Source organism: Ammospiza caudacuta, chromosome 2 (assembly GCF_027887145.1).
Source record: "Ammospiza caudacuta isolate bAmmCau1 chromosome 2, bAmmCau1.pri, whole genome shotgun sequence".
NCBI classification, from domain to species: domain Eukaryota; kingdom Metazoa; phylum Chordata; class Aves; order Passeriformes; family Passerellidae; genus Ammospiza; species Ammospiza caudacuta.
This window is the reverse complement of record NC_080594.1, coordinates 116,364,756-116,384,340: the sequence shown is the minus strand read 5'-3', so window position 1 is coordinate 116,384,340 and position 19,585 is coordinate 116,364,756. Positions and strand designations below refer to the sequence as shown.

The 19,585-nt window shown below is 44.5% G+C and overlaps 1 protein-coding gene across 2 annotated transcripts; it reads left to right on the top strand.

Annotated features, from left to right (window-relative positions):
* Window positions 1-30: 30 nt before the first annotated feature.
* NDUFV3 (NADH:ubiquinone oxidoreductase subunit V3) lies at window positions 31-8,395 on the top strand. 2 transcript variants are annotated; one of them, XM_058825672.1, is made up of 4 exons: window positions 31-102; window positions 201-276; window positions 3,543-4,469; window positions 8,105-8,395. In XM_058825672.1, the coding sequence occupies exons 1-4, from the start codon at window positions 52-54 to the stop codon at window positions 8,263-8,265; spliced, it is 1,215 nt and encodes a 404-aa protein (XP_058681655.1). In that variant the 5' UTR covers window positions 31-51; the 3' UTR covers window positions 8,266-8,395. The 2 variants fall into 2 exon arrangements, with proteins under 2 accessions (XP_058681655.1, XP_058681656.1); XM_058825673.1 differs by lacking the exons at window positions 31-102; window positions 201-276 and adding an exon at window positions 2,044-2,228.
* Window positions 8,396-19,585: the final 11,190 nt, after the last annotated feature.

Genomic DNA, 19,585 nt, shown 5'->3' with positions numbered 1-19,585 from the left:
CCGGCCCCGCCCACACGGAGGCCACGGGGCGCCGTGAGGGCTCCGGGCAAGATGGCGGCGGCCGCGGCGCTGAGGGGCGGCGGGAGGGCGGCGATCCGCGAGGTAAAGGGGCTCCTCCCGGAGAGTTCCAGCCCCCGCACCCCCTCAGCTGTCGGGATTTCCTCCCGCTTTGTTAACTCTTGTTGTGTTGTACCGTGCAGGTGCTGCAGCTGGAGGCGCGGGGGCTTTGCACGAAGCCGGTGGGCACCGGGATGGCGCCGCCGCCGCCGCCAAAGAGTAAGAGAGGGGGGTCTGGGTGTGAGAGGTATCGGGGTGTCAGTAAAAGGAAAGGGTGAGGAGAGCTGGGCAAGGTCAGGCCTCGGAAGAGGCCCTGCATAAGCTGGGAGGAACAAGGGCTGAAAGGTCACCGCCATGTAAACGAGGGTGTCTGATAAATGTACCGTGTAGTAATAAAGGTAAAAGCAAAGGTCTGGCTGTGTGGAGTATATTTATAAGCCATATATATATATACATATTTTATATATATATATATATATATATATATACACACATATATACGTATATAGTTTTATAGTTATGAATTTTATATTTATGAGTTTGTCACTTCTTTCCTGTTTACCTTCACCTTAATATCCTTGGCCAGGCTGGATAGGGCAGTGTCAGACTGTTCAATGTGTACGTCAAACTGAAAGAAATTAGGGTTAAATCAGATATCAAGAAAAAATTCTTTACTGTGAGAGTAAAATGAGGCCCTAGCACAGGTTGGCCAGAGAAGCTGCGGATGCCCCATCCCTGGAAGTGTTTTTAATGAGGTGTAAAATCTAGTTTTTAACTTTAGATGTTCGCCCTTGTCATTTGAAGTGTTTGTGTTGTCAGGGTTAAAAAATAGAAGGACTTAGAGAAGGAGTTCCAAAATCCAAATATCCCAAATAGCAGCTCCAGGCAGCAGTGTAAGAAGCTGCCATGGCCCTGTGTGTTAAATTTGGTTATAATGCTTCTTGCCCCATGGATCTGCAAGGCTGAACCTTGGTTTGGATGCTGCCCTGCATCCTGCATTGAGGAGTATTTGAGCCCCTTTTATCCCTGAGTCCAAGCAGGAATACAAATTTCAGAGGCTGATGTTTTGTTTATATGAAGGAGGCTCAGTGGTTCAGGGAGGTTTCCTGTCCCAAATTAGAGATTCAGGTGCTGAAACAGGAAAGCTCCATGAACCACATGTAGGAGTGATCAGACTTTTTGCCTGCTGTTGAAAAGATCACTGACAGAGCAGCTGAAGGCAGACTTCTGCCACCTCCTTAAATGCCAAAGCAAATAAAAGCCTGGCTGTTCCATTAAGAGAGCCTTCAGTGCATAGATTGATTGGCCAACAAATTGCTTTTCATTATGATTTATTTTTTTGCATTAAGTGTGTTTGAGATGCACTTTGGTATCAGTTTCTGGATTCACAGCCCTGCAGCTCTGATTGGTGTCAGGAGCCCTCTCAGGCCAGCAGCTCCCCCTGCAAACACTCCAGGTTAATTAGGATATATGGAATTAAGATGTAAAGGATGCAGCTGCCTTTGCCAGACTCTGGCTGGAACAGGATGTGCACATTTTCCTTGCTGTGATAAGATGGTTGTGTTTACACACAGAGTCAATGATGGGAAGTAGAGCTGTGATTTCTGCCTGCCACCTCTCTGAGTGTGAGCAGCCTGTGGGTACCTGCTGGGATGGTGCAGGAGGAGCACATGGGAATGCTTTTGTGTGACTGATGTGGGGCTGTTGTTCTTTTGGCATGGTGATGCAGGTACAGGTTAGCTGGTGCAAAGTTTGAAATACCCTAATTAAAGTGGATCAGTTGTGTTGGATCTTTCAGCTTTTAATCATCAAATCTTTTTCACTTATCCAAACTTAACTGTTTAAAGTATTATCTCAGTAACTAATGGTCAAGTTGAATTTTCCTTGCTTACTTGGTTTCTTAGGATGTTTTAACATTAATTCTTCTTCAGGTTTTGCTCAGCTTTCCCTTTTCTATCCTTCCTTTGCCATCCTTGTGTTAGTTTAACCTCTTCAGTGCCTCTCTGAGGAGCTCTTCCATCCTGAGTGACTCTTCCTCCTCACGTGTTAGTTTCTCCAGGCTGCTGTTTGGCTGGGTCAGGGAGTCAGACCTGTTCCAAAGGTGGCTGCCCATCCTCCTGCCTCCCCCTGCCCTTCCTTCCCATCCTGCACCTTCCATCTGGCAGAGAGAAGTATGTGCTTGAAATTATTCCAAATACTACTTGTAAACTTGATACCTTCTTTTACTGTGTTTTGTTATGATAAATCTTTGCATTTCTTTCTTAAATACTTTGCTTTTGTTTTCATGTGCTTGTCTCTTCTGTGATGTTTTCATTTAGACATTGCTAGACTTGCTTCTGTTCAGAACTAATGGTAATAACTCCTTGAATCATACAAGGTATTACCACACAATACCAGTGAGGGGAAAGCTGTGTTTAGTTTATGGGCATATAAAGTAGATCTGGATTTCCAAACTCTGCAGAAAAATCTGCACAATGGGCTGGAATCTGTTGAATTTTGCTGCTGGTTGGAAGGGGTGCAACTTGTAATGGAGTTGGCTCTGCTGTGGCCAATTTCAGTCATGGAGAATCTTCTCAGTGTGCTCCCAGCCCTCCTTCACCTCCTGCTTTCTGTAACCACAACAGTATTTGCTGTTGCTCAGCCTCCTGAGGATGATGATAAGCATCCAAGGGATATTATGTATTCCCTGAAAGGACATGAAAGTTGCTGCCTTCTCCTTCAAGTGTTGCTTCCTTGTCTGGAGAGTTTAGCTTAGTGCAGGTATCCATGAGGGAGAAGAATCTAAGGCAGAAACAAACGTGGAGCATCAGGAGATCTTCTGTGAGCCCTTTAACAAAGGTCTCAGAGCAGCAATAGGGAGTGAAGCCTAGAGGAGATGAGGGCTTGGGCAGATGCTGTTGCGCTCTGGGGGCAGCTCGTGGGGCAGTGAACAAGGAACATTTTCATGGATGGCCTCAGTGTCTCTCACTCTGCTGCTTTTCCTTTTGGGACTCATCCCTGCCCCTGCTCCCAGGGTAACTCCTGCAAGCAGCTCTGGCTGTGTGTCCTCACTGTGTCTCTGCTTTGCTGGCTTGTTCACAGACCAGGCTGTCTCTGCAGCATTGAAGAGCTTGGCTGAGCCATCCTAATGCTCACCTGGGATAGGGAAGTGTCTGCAGGCCTTTTCCAGTGCTGCAGAGTTGAGGCACAGGGAAAACCAGCTCTTGGTAAGGCCTGGCTTTGCTCTGGCAAAGAGAGGAACACAAGGGTTTGTCTCTTGAGTTTTGGCATTGCAGCAGCAAAAACTGTTCTGTGCTAGTAGAACTCCAGTTCCCTTAGCTTAAAAAGTCTAAAAACTTTCTGCTTTGCAATGCCTGTATTTAGCATTATAATTACTTTCAGTTTATTTTAGTAGCAGATTATGTCTGAAAGTTAAAACTGTGACTAAGATCAGTGCTAGTGATGTCAGATCCAATGATGATAATCCTCTTTATGCCGTTTCCTAGATGTAGCGGCACCACAGGGGAGCACCAAGCTGCTTGCCATGAAGGCACCAGTTGAATTTCGTAAAATGTTGTCTTCCAGCTCCCTCCTGCTGTCTGCAGACAAAGGTGAGAGCAGTTCTAGTACCACCCTCAAGGAAGCTGCAGAATCTGCTGAAGACACGAGGATGCCCAAGCCAAGAAAAACTCAGGTTGCGTTTCCGCAGCGAGGAGTTGTTTCCTCCCGTGAGGGGGAAAAGCTCAGCACACCTGCAAGAGGAGGAGGCCTGAGGAAGAAGTTAGCTGAGAAACAGTCTTCATCTTCATCCAGCTCAGATTCTAGCTCAGATTCTGAGGATGAAAGTGTTGGTGATTCAAAAGTTGCCACTAAAACTAAAGTTGAGTTTCCCAGACGAGATCCCATCTTTTCTGAGAATATAGCAGTAAAGGCATCCATGCTGGCAAAAGAGAAATTGTCCCAGAAATCCCTCAAAGAATATGGAATTAAGAAGCTGCCACGCAAACCAGAAATTGACGTGTCTCCTGTAAAGCAGGTCAACTTTTCTAAAACATCAGTCGGCCAGGAAACATCAAAACTCAAAGCAAGAGACCCCAAAGCAAAATCCCCTCCGAAAGAACAGAAGCCGGGCTTAGAACCACACACGCTGAAAAGTCTGGGCCTCAGCGATGTCACTGCTAAATCTGATCATGTGGAGGAAAAGTCCACTGGACCGAAAGCCTCAGCAGTGACTCAGGAAGACAAAAAGCAAGATCTGCTATCCAGAGGAGAGAAGGAAAAGATGAAGGAGGCACAGAAATTGGAAGCAAAAGAAGTGACTGCTCCTAAAGTGGAAGAGACTTCTAGAAACAGAACGTTGGTGATGGGAACCACAGCAAAGGAGGAGACCACGCAGGAAGGAGCCCAGGCTGGAGAAGGCAGCACAACAGAGGGTACAGCTTTCAATTGTTTGAACTCTATTGGTTCATCTGGGCTAGGGTTTGACATTTTTAAAGGGTTTCTACGTCTCTGATCTTTCTACTGAAGCTGGCAGAGTGGCAGTGACTCTCTGGAAGATTAATTGTTCACTGCTAATTGTTATAAGCTGTCAGTAATACTCAGTCTCCAGCTATGCTGGGAAAGGAAGTGGTTTCATTTCTCTGTATTTATAGTTTCATAAAACAGTTACTTATAAAATGGAAACAAGATTGTTTCCACTGTGAGCAAAATCATGGGTTTTATATGACAACACTTGTTTTCATTCTCCTCTTTTCTTGGAAGGCTTTGGTGGCTGCCATTCTCATGAGTCAAATTTGGTGCCATCTCATTGTTGCTTAAACCCTGCCATCTTTCTGGTTTTGTTTTGGGTTTTTTGGAGGTTTTGTTTTGATGGGTTTTTTCCCAAGCTGTCAATGTTTCAGATTTCAGAAGACTTCGAGAAATCATAGTGTAATGCCAGAAACAGGCACTGCTGATTGTGAGCCTGGAAGGTTGCAAAAGCAACTCGTGTGGAAGTAGTGAGTCAGTGTTGTAGAGAGCTGGGGAGGAGCCAGGGCTGTGTTTTCAGGAAAGACCATCACACAATCATCTCCTCAGCTGTGCTTCCCTGTCTGACCTACCCTTCTTATTCACTGCCCTCCTGTTCATTCATGCTCCTGCTGATCTCATTTATGTATCTCAGTAGCAGATGTCTCTCTGTCCTGATCTGTTGAAATTCTGCTTTTCATCCTAGGCAATATAAATCTGCCATTCTTGAGACCCCTCTTCTCATTGCTACTTTGAATTAAAGAATTTGCCTGCTGGAAGTAAAAGCAGCATTAATTTAAGGTTGCTTGGGTATCATCCTTCAGGAAATGATAGGGGGCCAGGGGAACAGCAGTGGGCCAGGAATGTGCTCTTGCAGCCAAGGCCACCAGGGGTGAGCTGGGAGGAGGCTGAGGGAGCTGCAGCTCCTGCCCTGCTGAGGTGCACTGGGGTGCAGTGTTCACTCTGGGGCTCCCCAGTGCAAGGAAGATGTGGGAATGCTGGACAGAGACCAGCAAAGTGCCACTGAGTGATGGAGGGACTGGAGAATCTCTCCTGAGAGAGCTGGGACTGTCCTGCCCAGAAAAGAGAAGGTTTAGACAGATATGGAAATAACATATATATGGAAATAACAGAAGGGGAGTGCAGAGATGACAGAGCTGAGCCTTTTCAGTGGTGCACAGTGATGGGACAAGAAGCAGTGGGTACAAACTGAAACACAGGGTTTTGCCTGAACATCAGTAAATACTTATTTTCCTGTGAGTGAGTGATGGAGCGCTGCCCAGGTTGCACAGAGAGGTGGTGGGGTCTCCATCCTTTGAGACACTCAAAATCTCTCTGGGCAGGGCCCTGGGCTCCTGCTGTAGCTGACTCTGCCTGAGCATTTGGGGTTGGCCCAGCTGATCTGCAGAGGTGTCTCCCAACCTCAGCCATTCTGTGACTCTGAAGTGCCTGACCAGGTTAAGGGACAATGTAATTGCATTTCTATGCCAGCTTCCAGGAGATGGTGCTGAGTAAAAGGCCTGCCTTCTGTTTCAGGGGTCAGTTTGCTCATCATTTCATCTGTTTCCTTTCCTCCTTCCTTGATGGCAGCTCAGATGGCTGAAACTGGCACTCTGTGCTGGACTCAATCTTGGAGGTCTTTTCCAACCTAAATAATTCTGCAGTTTAAAAACCAAAATGCAGCACTGTTAGCAAATGATATTTTGATTTGCTTGTTCCTTCTCGTAGTCAACAGCATAAGCTTTCTTTTAAAAATAACAAACATTTGGGGAGGGCTCTTTGTTTTTATCTACAGATGATGCTTTTCTCACCGTTCATCCACAGTGGAGTTCTAGATGCTCAAACATTTTTTTCTCCTGATGTATCTTGTTCTCTCTTCCTTCTTTGAGAGCAGCCACTGCTTTTTCTTGTTGAACATTCACAGCTGACTGTCCCACTGTAACTCCTACTTCTGTCCTGCCCCTGTGTCCTTAACTCTGCAAACTCTGCAGCAGCCACACAAAAGATGTAAAAAGAATTTTTCTCAGTGCAAACCTGGATGTTGAGGTGATGTCATCCCTTTGAGAGCAGTCAGCAAAAACTGCTGCCTTGAACTGCTGAGTGGGGAGCAAAGCTGTAGCTGGGAGCTCAGGAATAGGCCTGTGATTCATTTCAGAAGAGCATCCCAAGAAGTGCTTGCTCTTTAGGAGACAAAGCAGAGATGAAGGATGAAGTGAGGGGAGGATGAACTCAGGAATAAATTTTTCCTTGAGAAGCCAAGTGCAGTGTGTTTGGGCAGGAAGAATGAGGCTCCATCTGCCTCCCTTCCTGCACATCTGTCTGAATTTGGATCTGGCTCTTGCAGGTTGAGCTGCTCTTGCCTCCCCCTGCCTGTTCCTGGGGCTCTCTGCAGCACAGAGCATCATCTGCCTTTTCTGCCTGATCTCCTGTGAGCTGTGTCAGGAGAGCTGAGCAGCAGCACAGGGATATTTCCTGTCATGGTTTGCTGAAACCATCACTTACTACCTTGAGTTTTATAAGCAAGCCTTGCTAAATGCTACAGATAAATCTTTTAATCTGCTGGCTTCACACTGCAGTAATTGTGTCATGAGTAAAGGGAAATCCTGGTGTTCAAGTTCTTGTGTTTTTATTGTAGATGAACCTGTTAAAATGAGGGCTTAATACAATCTAACCTGAGCCACCACACACAAATCTATACAACAAAGCTTTTCACTGCACTGTGTGTCTTCTTCTGTTGTTAAAACTCTGGGTATACAAGAGTAAATTAATACTGGGAGTAAAGATTTATTTCTTGCAATTTGCTTGGTTGTAAAATCAGACTGTGTAAGAACCTTTTATGTAAATGATACTGCCTAGATCTGCATAATATTCTAAAAGCACAATAATTAATGTTGGCTTTAGAGGAAGTAATGAGTTCTAAATAACTTTATTGGGTTATTCTTTTTTGAAGGAGAGTTAATACAAAGGTTAGAAGATTATATTTACAAGAAAAGAAATTTACATCAAAGGCTCTTGATAGATTACTGTTTGGTTTGACCACATCTGAAATTAAATGGTGGAGATCTTGCTAATTCCATTGCTTCTCCCCATGGCAAAAATTCAATCTGCAAAGCAGCTCTGAGAGCTGTATCTCGTGGTCTGAGAGTATGATACATCATTTGTACTGCTCCTTTGCCCCTCCTGGTTTGCTAAGAATGTCACCTACTGTTCTGGCTGCAATGAAAACCAAGGCAAAGATGAGAAAGCCAGGAAATGCAGCCATATGTCTGCCAGAGATAAAGAGAATGTTCTGCCCCGTGCACCCCCAGCATTGGGTGGTGGTTTGGGTTTAAAACCTGTCTGAGATGCCTTGTGCTGATCCCTGTTCCCCACTGCATGTGCTGCTTTAGGCACCAGCTGGACTTGGTAAACTTCTCCTTTTCTTCAAGTTGCTGACTTTTATTTCTTTCAAATACTGACTGGATGAGGGATCTGACAATTTATGAAGGCTGACTCAGGGCTTAAAAACATTGTCCTCTGGTGTGACACCCTCATAGTCACCAGCTGCTGTTTGTTTTCACAGAGCCAGCTCAGCCTGCTCCAGAGGAGGAGTGGGATAATTCCACCTACAAGAACCTGCAGCACCACGACTACCACACGTTCACCTTCCACGATTATGTTGCCATCCTTGCAAAGTACAGGCAGCCTCAGCCATCCTCTGGAAGACCATCCCCAAGGCACTGAGACAGCCACACCTACAGCAAACACCCAGGCAGGATGGGGAATTGTTCTGTTTAGCACTGTTGCTTCATCTGTATCATTGAAATCAGATAATAAATAATAAAGGCTTAATAACTTAGGCTTTTGAACAGTTCTTCCTGGCTGTTGGAGTCCCTCACTTCTTGACTTTTATGAGTGAACTGCAAATGAATCATAACTGAATAAAAATATCTTTTCTACCTCTCCATATATATTATTTGGTGATAGTGTAAAAAGGTCTTTTTGACTTTTCAGTGTCTCCAAACTTTGGATACTGACAATTCTTACAGGACCACATTAAAGATTGCTGTGGGGTTCAACTCCTGTTTCATTTGGTGTCCCTGCACACAAATGTGCTCCCAGCTCTGAAGGGGTAATGTTTACTCTGGATTTGGGAGTTAAAATCATTGGCTGGGAGCAGCACAAGAAGTGTTTGTCCCCTGTGGCAAGAGTGAATGTTTTGTGTTAGTGGAGGAATGCAAGTTTATGTGATGTGATTGAAACATCTCAAAACCTCTGCTCTTGTAAAGGGAGAACAGAACATACAACTTTATTTAATCATCTGTTGGGGGCTCCAGCAGTACTTGAAATAATTTTAAATGTATGAGAATCTCAGTGGGCAGTTCCTAATAGACTTTTACTGTGTTGATTAAATTTGGAGGAAAAAACCTATTTCTATGGATAGAAACACTTGAACTGTTATTTTTAAATGTCATGAAAACACCATAAGGGTGAAAACAGCTCCTGGTACTAATTGTTGGGAGTATGTTTAATTTCCCACTTCTTTTTTTCCCCGCACTAAAAGTTCAAATTGCTGTCCAGCCTCAGTCTTGCTCTGCAGCAAATGTGAGCCATGAGGCCCTTCTCAGTGCACGTTATCAGCAGTCACAGTTGGTCTCAGTAAATTCTGTATTTCCATCCTATTAGTAACACTCTTCTGCCTTCTGGGAAAATCACTTGATGGCCGCCAGCTGTTGTGGGTTTAGTTCCATTTTGGCTTCTTGTTCATGTTGGGCATTTTTTGGAGTTAATTGGCCTTTAAGCAGTTCTTGCAATAACTCCAGCATTTTCCATCACCTGTCTGTATTCTTTCAAGCAACAGACCAGGCAAGATCAAAGGGAAAACAGAGTCAGCTTTAGGAGTCTATCTGGATATTGGATGTGAATCCCTGGGTGCAATTAGTAGAGCAGATATTTTATACTGTAACTTGGCAAAAGTGTGGTAAGAAGGATCAAGAGGCCTACATCAATTTGTTGTGCAGAATTTTAAGTCAGAAACCCCTGGCAAGCAATTTTATTGTCCTGTAAAAAATAAAGAGCATGTTAGTGACTCCAACTGAAATTTAGAAATCTGTTAATGTATAAATCCACGTGCTGAGGAATAAAGAGCAGAAAGTCACTTGGAGACACCAATGGTCCCATGTAGTCTGTACTTGTAAAAGGGAGAGAAATTTGCTGCTAGCATTAAAAACATGAAAGAATTGGGGTCTTCCTTTGTGAAGGGCCCACAGGAGGCCCCAGTAATGCTGCTGTGATTTGTTATTACCTGAGACTCCACTAGGAAACCTGAGCCCCAGAGCTGCACTGCTGCTGAACTGTGCTCTGAGCTGCTCTGGGACTGCAGAAGGAGGCTGCAGATTGTCAGACTGTGCAGTAAAAGTGAAATGTGTTTTTACTCTGCCTGCCCACAGTAGCTGTCACTGCTGGCTGCTGGGAGTCAGACTTGCTCACCTCGTGCCCTTTTTATTTCTCAGGAGGGTTGGTGTTCTAAACAGGGACTGGATGAGCCCAGGAGGAGTGGCTTGAGGTAGAAATGTATCTTTCAGTCAACTCCCACCCTCTGCTCAGCTCCATTTCTAACTAAGAAGATTCTATCTGGTTTTGGGAGGGTCATTTTGCTACACTTGTTTCAAGATCACAGCAAAAATTAATGGTGGATGCCTTTTCTATCTATGTAACCCTGCCTTGGTGTCTTCTGGTGATCTTTCTGCATCTCTAAAATGAAGCTGGAAGTCAAACAACCTCATAACTCTTGTGCTGCATGTCTTAGGTTTGCCCTGTTCAGTGAACCAATCTGCTCTGGGAAGGCAGATTGTTCAAGGAAGGCACCAAGAATTTTTTCCCACTGTTGTGTTTTCCTAGATTTCAATGAAAAAGGCTTAATGTTTTTGTCCTTGGCTATTATCAGATGTTGCTGTGCTTGAGTCATATGCTAACATTTAAATTTCAAGCAGGATGTGACACAATATGCTCAAATTCTGTAACGTTAGGAACTTTGTCTTGCTGTGCTAGGCACTTGTCAGATAAGTCAGGGATCTTGTTTGGAAGAATGTATAATCCAGGATGCTAACATAATTCCTGGAAAACCTCAGATGTGAAAGAAATTCAGTCTCAGCTTAGTTACTGTGAAAACCAGCTGTTCAGGCCCAGCACAGACTTCAGAAGTGAGGTTTTCAATGTAAATTGCATTACTGGGGGAGTACAAGAAAATCTGGAAATTGGAATTCACTTTCCTCTCATTGAAAAGATGAAGCAAGCACTTTCCTTGTCAAAGGGGATGTTTAAAGTTTTTAAACTTTATGTATTTTTTTTTAAGTGCAGTTTTGTACAAAATTGTTTTTCATCATTTTCTCACATTTAGATCTTTCAAAGTAGTTTGGAACCCATCAGGTTCTGGACAGCCATTGGAAACCCCTCATCCAAGGTCCAGAAGTGGAACTGGAAACACAGCCTGTGCCATTACAGCTTTAGGTATTACAAGTTCAAGACTTTTCTGCTCCTTCTGGGGCTTCATGTGGCCTCCAGTCATGATGAGAACTGAAATCTCTAAGGATCTCTTCAAGTTTTCTTTCAAATTGGGAAATGAGACTTTTCATTGAGTGCACTGACAGATCTTCCACAGAATGTCCCCAGTGTTCAACAACCAGAACAAATCCACTGTGCCCTAAAAACCTGCCCCAGTCTTTTCTCTCACCACAAGAAATGCCATTGCTTGTCTGTTCCAAACAATTGGAATTCCTGATGGAATTAAAAAACAAAAACAACTCAGTGGCTGATGTGCAGTGAGTGAGCAGAAAACACACTCCCAGTACCCAGTGTAGCATCAAAACATCAGAATTATGCAGACTAAGCTTGGAAATCCTGAGATGATCAATTCTCTGCTCTGCAGCAGCTGCAATCAGATCAGCTTGTCCTGGACCTTGTCCAGTGGAGGTCCAAATACACTCAAGGATGGAGATCCTGCAGGCTCTCTGGTCACCTTCTCCAGCATTTGGACACTCTTGTGATTTAAAATACAAACAAAAAGCCTTTACCTGTTGGAATTTTTTTTAGAATTAGAATTCTAGAATTTTTTTAGAATTAGAATTTTTTTTGTCTCCTGATGCTGCTCCTTACTCCACATTTCTGGCAAGCCTGGCTTTGTCCTTTCTGCCCCCTCCAAGGAGGTGATTAAAGGCAGGAATCCCCCTTATTGTCCCCTTCAGACCAGGTCACTTCTGTAACACCCGAGTGATTGACTCCATAACCAGAGATCCTCTCAACTCTGAGTAACATTAAACTCTTAGGATTTTAAACAAAATATCTCACCAAGTTTCCAGACCATCCTTCTCCTCTCAAGTGTCTCTTTTTAGTGGAATTTTAAATATTTTTTCTATGATTCTATGATTTGAATGCTTAGATATTATCCTCAGTGTTCAGCTCAGGATCACTCCTAATACAATTTACAAATATTTTTGAGCTCCTCCTTTTTTTATTTTTGCCTAAACACATTCAATTACACTTAGAAATTCATACCCACCTCTGGAAGTCGTGGATATGTGGCAGTTTTGGAGTAGAATGTATCAATGCATAGTTAAAGACATAAGTTTAAGTACATGTATTTATCATTAAATATCCCAAAAACTTTGGCTGAGTGTGTGGAGTCAGTCTCAAAATTTGTTTTGGTGTCTCCTGGCCTCTTTAAAAACTTTTAACTGCAAAACAGATTGACAGGAACAAGTTTCTGTAAATCCATAGCACCACAGAATACAGCCTATATGCATTTTAACTTCTAACACTCACAGAGCCAAGGCTGCATGTCTTTGTTAAAATCAACGCCTAAAATTCTTAATGGGCTTGTTTTTGTTACTCCAGTCTGAAATGGTTCAAATGGCAGTGCCCCTTCCCAAACAGACATTTCCTAAAGCAGTAATGTAAAAAATTAGCTAATGTAGATTTTTTATGCTTGCTGGTTTTGGTTGTGATTTTGCTTCATTTTCTGTTTCTGGTCTGTCCATGATAGTGAGGTGTTCTTGCTATTCCATTTGCCCATGGGGGTACAACTGGTTTCTAAAATGTGTGACAGCCTCTCTCTGGCAGGGGAGAGGGAATGTGCAAGCCATGGCACACCTTGTGCTACACAAATGTTGTGCCTCAGAGAAGGGAGCAAGAGTTTCCCTTCCCTGGAGGCTTGGAAAGGGACTTGACACCACCACCCCTCCACACTTCCATTGCTCATTTCCACGTGCTCCTTTTCCAAAAGGCAGCTCCCATGCTTTTTTAATTTAGCTTAAAATCATGCCAGACAAGGCCGCTCTGAACTGCATGGATGTTTCCCAAACTCTCCTGGGGTATTCCTAAAAGTGAGCTGCATCCTATGGTTTGAGGACTGGGAGAAAAGGGAGGGGAGCTGGAAAGAAACTCAGAGAACAGAAGGAAAACGCAGGAACTGAGAGCAAGGATGGTCCTAATGAGTCCTTATGAGTCCTTATGACTCAGGTGTTGGACTGGATCATTTGTGAGACCTCTGGCTGCCTGGCAAATTGCATAATTCCTTAGGTTCTCATCCTTACTTTATAGATGAGGAGTTAGTGGTCCCAACTTTCTCTTTGTACATCACATCTATTTAGCAAGCAACCCAGAATAAAAACGAGTAAAACATGGGAAACATTTTTTCCTTACAACTTCTGTCTTGGGGGCACACATTGTTTAAGAGCTCTGAGCTAGCTGAGGTTCTCCCAGGAGATGCAGTGCTTATTAACAGCGTGACAAAAATACACTTCAGATAGGCTGGGCAGAAATGCCAGAGATTTTGAAACTGCATTTAGGCAATGGCAAGGCCGTTGAGATACAAAAAAAGCTTTACAAGTGTTCCAAATACTTACTAGTGGAAGACTGTTAACAGACAGGAAAAAATGGGGAGGTGTCCAAAACCAGCAATCCACCCTGGTGAGAAATCCAGCTGCTGGGAAGTGGAGTGGTGCTGGAATTCATACCAGGTTGTTGTCTCTGGACACCAGTCAATGGACTCCATCTTTTATATCACCCTCCCTTTAGCCATAAGAAATGGGTGTTTTTCAACTCCTTTTCTCTTGGCAGCTGGATGTGGAGAAGGAGCTTTTTCTCTCAAGTCCTTGCTGAAGAACCATTTCAAAGCTGTTGAATTTTGGAGTTCAGGGAGGGAACTTCACTACTCTGCCCCACTCCTGCCTCTTGAAGGTCACCATTGGACTGAGAAAAATCGGCCAGTCTACCCTTCCTGCAGCTGCTCAGCTCCTGCTGTTTGGGTTTTACTGCTGGGCCCAGAGCTGCTTATCTTCAGTCTTCCTCCCCTCTGAATAACTCCAGTATTTATCTCTAGAATCAATGGCTGCTTTCTTCTTGGAAAACCAGCATCTTTAAAGATCTCCAAAAGGACACCCCGTTCCTCCCCCCTCTGCTTCCATCGCTGCAAATTTGAGATGACTATAAAAAAAGAGAACCAAAGAAAGAAATAATTGGGGGTTTCTTTTCCTTGGTGTTGGCTGCACTTTTACGATTGTGTTTTCTGAGCTTTTCTACGTAGCCCCAAGGAATGGGGAAGCTGTTTCAGGATTCCAGGTAACAGCTACAAGATTCCAGCTGCTGCTCGGGCCTCGGGCTCCGTGATCCTCACCGATTTATGCACGCCGATGTTTAGAGATTTGGCAGCACTTCAAGCGAGCGGGTGAAAACAACGTGTTTATTCTAAGCTTTGCTCTTGCCCTTTGACTTGACAGCGGCTGTGCAAGTGGCCTGGCTGCTCCAGCCCTGCTCCTCCAGAGCATGGGAAAAGCAGGAGCAGCAGCAGGGAGACAGCTGGCTGGCTGCTGACTTAGAAAGGCATCATTGCGTCACGTCACGCTGGGTAAGTTATCTTTGCCCCCATCAGAAGGGCCAGGATTTTCCCTTTTTTTTTTTTCCTTTTTTCCTTTTTTAAAAAATTTTGTTCCTTTTTTAAAAGATTTTTAGGTGCTCCACAAATTGATAGCGGGGATTTGGTCATGTTGAGTAGTGTCCCATCTGTCAGAGGTAAAGTTTTCATCCTTGAAATGTAATGCTTTTCTGACCCTTCAAAAAAAAAAAAAAGAACTTTGCTGGACTCCCTTTGAATCCACTTTAAATGAATGGTGTGTAAACCTATTAGGATTTTAGGATATTGGGGCCTGTCTCATATTTAATGTATGGATTGTCTGAATGGAAACATTAAAGCCAACACAAGCAATAAAGATGGATTGCCAGTGAAATAAACAGTTTGGCCTCTCACTGCACAGAGGAAGCAGATCAAGTCAAGAAAACATTTCCTAAAAGTCACTTTTCTAACTGTAAGGCAATTCTAATGGCTGATTCTTGCTTAAACCTACACTGTTCTCCAGTTTATTAATCCACACATTTAACCTGGTGTGAAAGTGGAAGCTAATTGACATTCTGCTTCCAAAGCAATCCTGCTGTTATGATGGGCACCAAAGTGCCATGTGAAATACAGATTAAAAGTGAATGGGAAGCAGCAGGGGTGCATTTCTGATAATCCAAAGAGTTTTGGATTATCAGAACAAATGAACAAACATGAAATCATATTGATGTGCATATGGATTGCTAGGAAAATTCTGGCTCTGGATGAACCTCATGGAGAATTTATGGTAACTTCTGTCATGCCAGACTTTCGCCTTGTCTCTTTAAAACTCTTATGGTGAAACTCAGGGAGAGGTCTGTGTTGCCCAGTTTGCATTTGGTGTTGTAAAGTGTAGATATGTAGAGGACTCAAGGCAGGGAATCACACATGAGGCTCCATGCTGAAGTCACCCAGCCAGTGAGTGCATTTTACACCTCTTTATGTGCAGCGAGCTCAGCAGGTTGCACGAGGAATGCAATGTCCTGGAGGGCTGACTTCATAATTTGTGGCTGTGGATATATTTCCTTCATGAAACCACATTTATGTTTCTTTATTGTCGTTATTATTTTAAAGGATTTTAACTACTCACAACTCCAGTTTCTTTTTCCATAATCCTTGCTCCTCTGTCTTCAGTATTCTGATTTTTTAGATTTCACATGACTTGGCTGCAGTGTTGAGGATCAGGTTGCTGGCTGGAGACATTTGGATGGCTCTGAGATCTGTGCATATCAAAATCAGATCTCTTCACTATACATTTAGAGTCCATGTTCTCATTCTTCCTCTGCATTTCTCATTGTTTTGTATCCTCTCCGTTCATATGCGGTCTCATGCAATTATATAAAAATGGTTTCCTTATGCATGGTATGAGTTTTTATAGCTTTGCATTCACTTTCTTTCTTTCTTTCCATCATTTCATGGTTAAATAGGTAGAAAAGTTAGGTAATATGTACACAGGGACTGCTCCTCCAGACTGGAGCTCTGAGTATCTCTGTTACCATGTGCTGCAGCCAAAGAAGTTTACAGCATGCAGAGGGAAAAGGTTATTGCTAGTGTAACTGAATAAGTATTAGGGTTAATATATAATGTATAGGTCTATGTAATGGATAGTTTTTATTCATCATAAAATGTTCAAATGACTTGCAGATGTCTGACTGCTGCAGCTGTTGCAGACCTTGTAATGGCATTAGGCTCTGACTCAGAGAGCAGCTCCTTTGCCAAGGGATTCTGGCAGTGGCTGCAGCTGTGATATTCCCATTGAAAAAAGGACTGTCAGCAGTGGAGGTGGTGATACAAAACGGAACAGGAGCATGAGAAAGGGGCACGGCTGGCTCTAGGTATGACAGGAAAATGGAGGCTCTGAAAGCTTCCATTTTTCCATGTTTAACTGCCTCAGCGGTGTCCTACACTGCACTGACCAGGGAAGCAGCTGGAATTTATACTCAGCACAGATTCTGGCTGCATGCAGCTTGTGTTACACCAACTGGGGGGAAAAAACACAAAACACCAAACCTTTGATAATGTAAAACTTTGTTCCCAAGTTTTCAAAAAGAAAGAATGTCCCAAAAAGCAGACAGGATTGAATCTCACTGTGCAAAGGCAGTCTGTTGCACAAACTGGAGCACGGGAGCCAAAGGAATGCCAGCATCCTGAAATGCACTGAGGAAAGAAAAATACACTATATGTCTCATGATTGTTTCCCTGTATCTGTAAAGAAAATAATGAAGACTGACATGCAAAGTAGGCACATGTTTTTATATGTGGGATGTTGTACTGAGACAAACATGCTGGGTTTGAAACAGCTTTTTGATTCCTGTGTGACTGGAAAAGCAAAAGCATGACCATTTTTAGAAGAGAATTGGAGAAGGCAGTGCAAAACAAAAGCACAATTTTGACTGGATTTGGTGATAGTTGTCAGAAAGTAGAACTGAGGGAAGCAAACCCTGGAGGCAGCTGAACTGTAAATCCCTGAAATGGGGAGGGGGCAGAGCAAGAGTCACCTCTCAATGAAGGGTGGATTTCATTGCTGCCTTTCCTGTTAATTTAAACTACTTCTGGAGAGCAGGGTTTAGCCATGAAAAGGCCTGCAGTGCTGGCCCTGCTCTGTGAACCTGCAAAGCCAGAAGCAGAATTGTTTCTGACACCTTTTGGAGGGTCTCTGCTGATTCCAGTGTAGTCTCTCTGCCCATGATCAATGCTGTACTTATAACAGTAAAGCTATCAAAATATGCTGGGTGACCTAATTGTGGCTTTCCAATACCTGAAGGGACCCTACAAGAGAGCTGGAGAGGGACTTTTCACAAGGGTCTGGAGGGACAGGACAAGGGGGAATGGCTTCACACTGACAGAGAGTAGGTTTAGACTGGATATTGGGAAGAAATTCTCCCCTGTGAGGGTACTGAGGCCCTGGCACAGGGTGCCCAGAGAAGTTGTGGCTGCCCCATCTCTGGAAGTGTTAAAGACCAGATTAAATGGAGCTCTGAGCAACCTGGTCTATGGCAGGTGTCCCTGTCCATGGCAGGGGAGTGAAACAAGAGGATCTTTGAGGTCCCTTCCAACCCACACCATTCTGGGATTCTTTGTTTCTTTGAAAATATACAGAACATTAGAACAGAGATGCAGTCTACATGAACTTCACTAACTAGATTTAAGAAAGAAAAATCCTACTGATGTGACTTGCTCCTTACATGAGTAAAAGGGAATGAATTGCTAACAGCTCTCCTCTCCAGGGATGCATTGGCTGTTGCCTGGAGCTGTGAGCTGGGACCCAAGAATCCCACCATGTCCCTAAGAGCATTGTCCAAAGGCTTCTTGAGCTCTGTCAGGCTTGGGGATGTGACCACTGCCCAGAAGAACCTGTTCCAATGCCCAGCCACTCTCTGGGTGAAAAGCTTTTCCTGATATCCAACCTAATCATCCCCTTGCAGAGCGTTGTTCCCTTGTTTTCTGTGCTGGTCAATGAATAAATATTGTGTGTGGTGAGGAAGAATCCCAGTGCTGGATGGGCACAGCCCCTGTCCCAGGAGGCCCTACAGCCATGGTGTGGGCTGTGGGGTCAGTGGGGTTTGTGCACTCCTTCTATGGAAGGAGGCTTAAATCTCTCTGACCTGCTCTGGGAAATAAACAGGATGCTGCAAACTGGAAAGGGCTGAAAAGTCACTACCCAGCTTGGTGGTCCATGGGGGAGCTGGGTCTGTAGCTGCAGGCACTGCAGAGCTTTGCGAGGATGCACAAAGCATCTCTGTGCTGCCCATCCCCGGCCCGGGGCTGAATGGGCCAGTCTTCCTCAGAGAGAAGCAGAGCCTGGCAGGGATTCAAGCCTGGATCCCAGAAGCAGCACTGCCTTGCTGGCACAGCATTCAGTCTCAAGCCAATTTGCCTCCCAGCTAACCCAGGCACAGCCTGACGTTGGTATTTCTTCTGCTGCTTCCAGATCCAAAGCTGTTTCATGCAGAGCCAGTATGGGGATCTCTGGACCTTACTGCTCTGCAAGGTGTTGACACAGCCTTTCTTTCCTAGAATGTTTTTTTATCAGTAAATCTTAGAAAAAATGTCTAGAAAGTCTCTTGTATCTCCTCTTTGTTGTGAGGAAAGGCTGACTTGGGTAATCTGACTCCAGGAGAAAGTTAATTGGCAGGCAAAAGGACATTGTAGAATTGCAATCTCTTAAAAAATGGGAATAAAGGAATTAATGGAGGAGAAGTCTGTCACTGGCCATTGAATATGATGCTCTGATTGAAACTTCTGATTCAGAAAGGTGCAAACTGCGCCAGGGGAGGTTCAGGTTGGACATCAGGAAGAATTTCTTCATGGAAAGGGCTGCCAAGCATTGCAAGGAGCTGCCAGGGAGGTGTTGGAGTCCCCATCCCTGGGGGTGTTCAAGAAACATCTGGATGTGGCACTCAGTGCTTTGCTCTGGCTGACAAGAGGGACATCCATAAAGGTGGAACTTGATGATCTTGGAGGTCTTTTCCAACCTAATGCCTGTGTTGTCCTTGTACCCAGATGACAGCAGCCCCCTGTGTTGAGGAAGAGCCTGAAAGCATTCATGGGAATGCTGCCCCAAACACAACCCATCAGCTGATCCAGAGCCTGCTCCAGAAGCCTGGCTGCTCCAAAGCTCTGGGCTTCAGCCAAATGTGGTGGTAGGAACGTGTGTCAGCTCTGGGATGTCACTGTGGGCCTGGAGAGATGGTGATAGGAACGTGTGTCAGCTCTGGGATGTCAGTGTGGATGTGGGCCTGGAGAAGATGGTGGTAGGAACGTGTGTCAGCTCTGGGATGTCACTGTGGGCCTGGAGGAGATGTGCAAGTGCTCCAGGACCATCAGAGATGGGCTTGGCTGTCTTCACCCCAGGGGAGGGGGTGTGTGGTGGTTTCCACAAATCCCACCTTGGCAGAGAGGAGAAGGGGAATGTTTGTGGAAGGCTTCTGCCCTTGGCATTTCCTATTTGCTTTTGGCTCCGTGCAGACGTCTGTGAGGGGCTCAGCTTTGCTTCTGCCTTGTGCTGGGAGCTCAGGTGCCTGGCTAGACAGTTGCATTAGGCGGCAAAGCACCTAGTCCTCACTGAAGGCCACCTAATCCTCTCAGCTTAATGGCCTTCTGCTCCTTCAGATAGTCCCTTCTTTATTCCTTTTC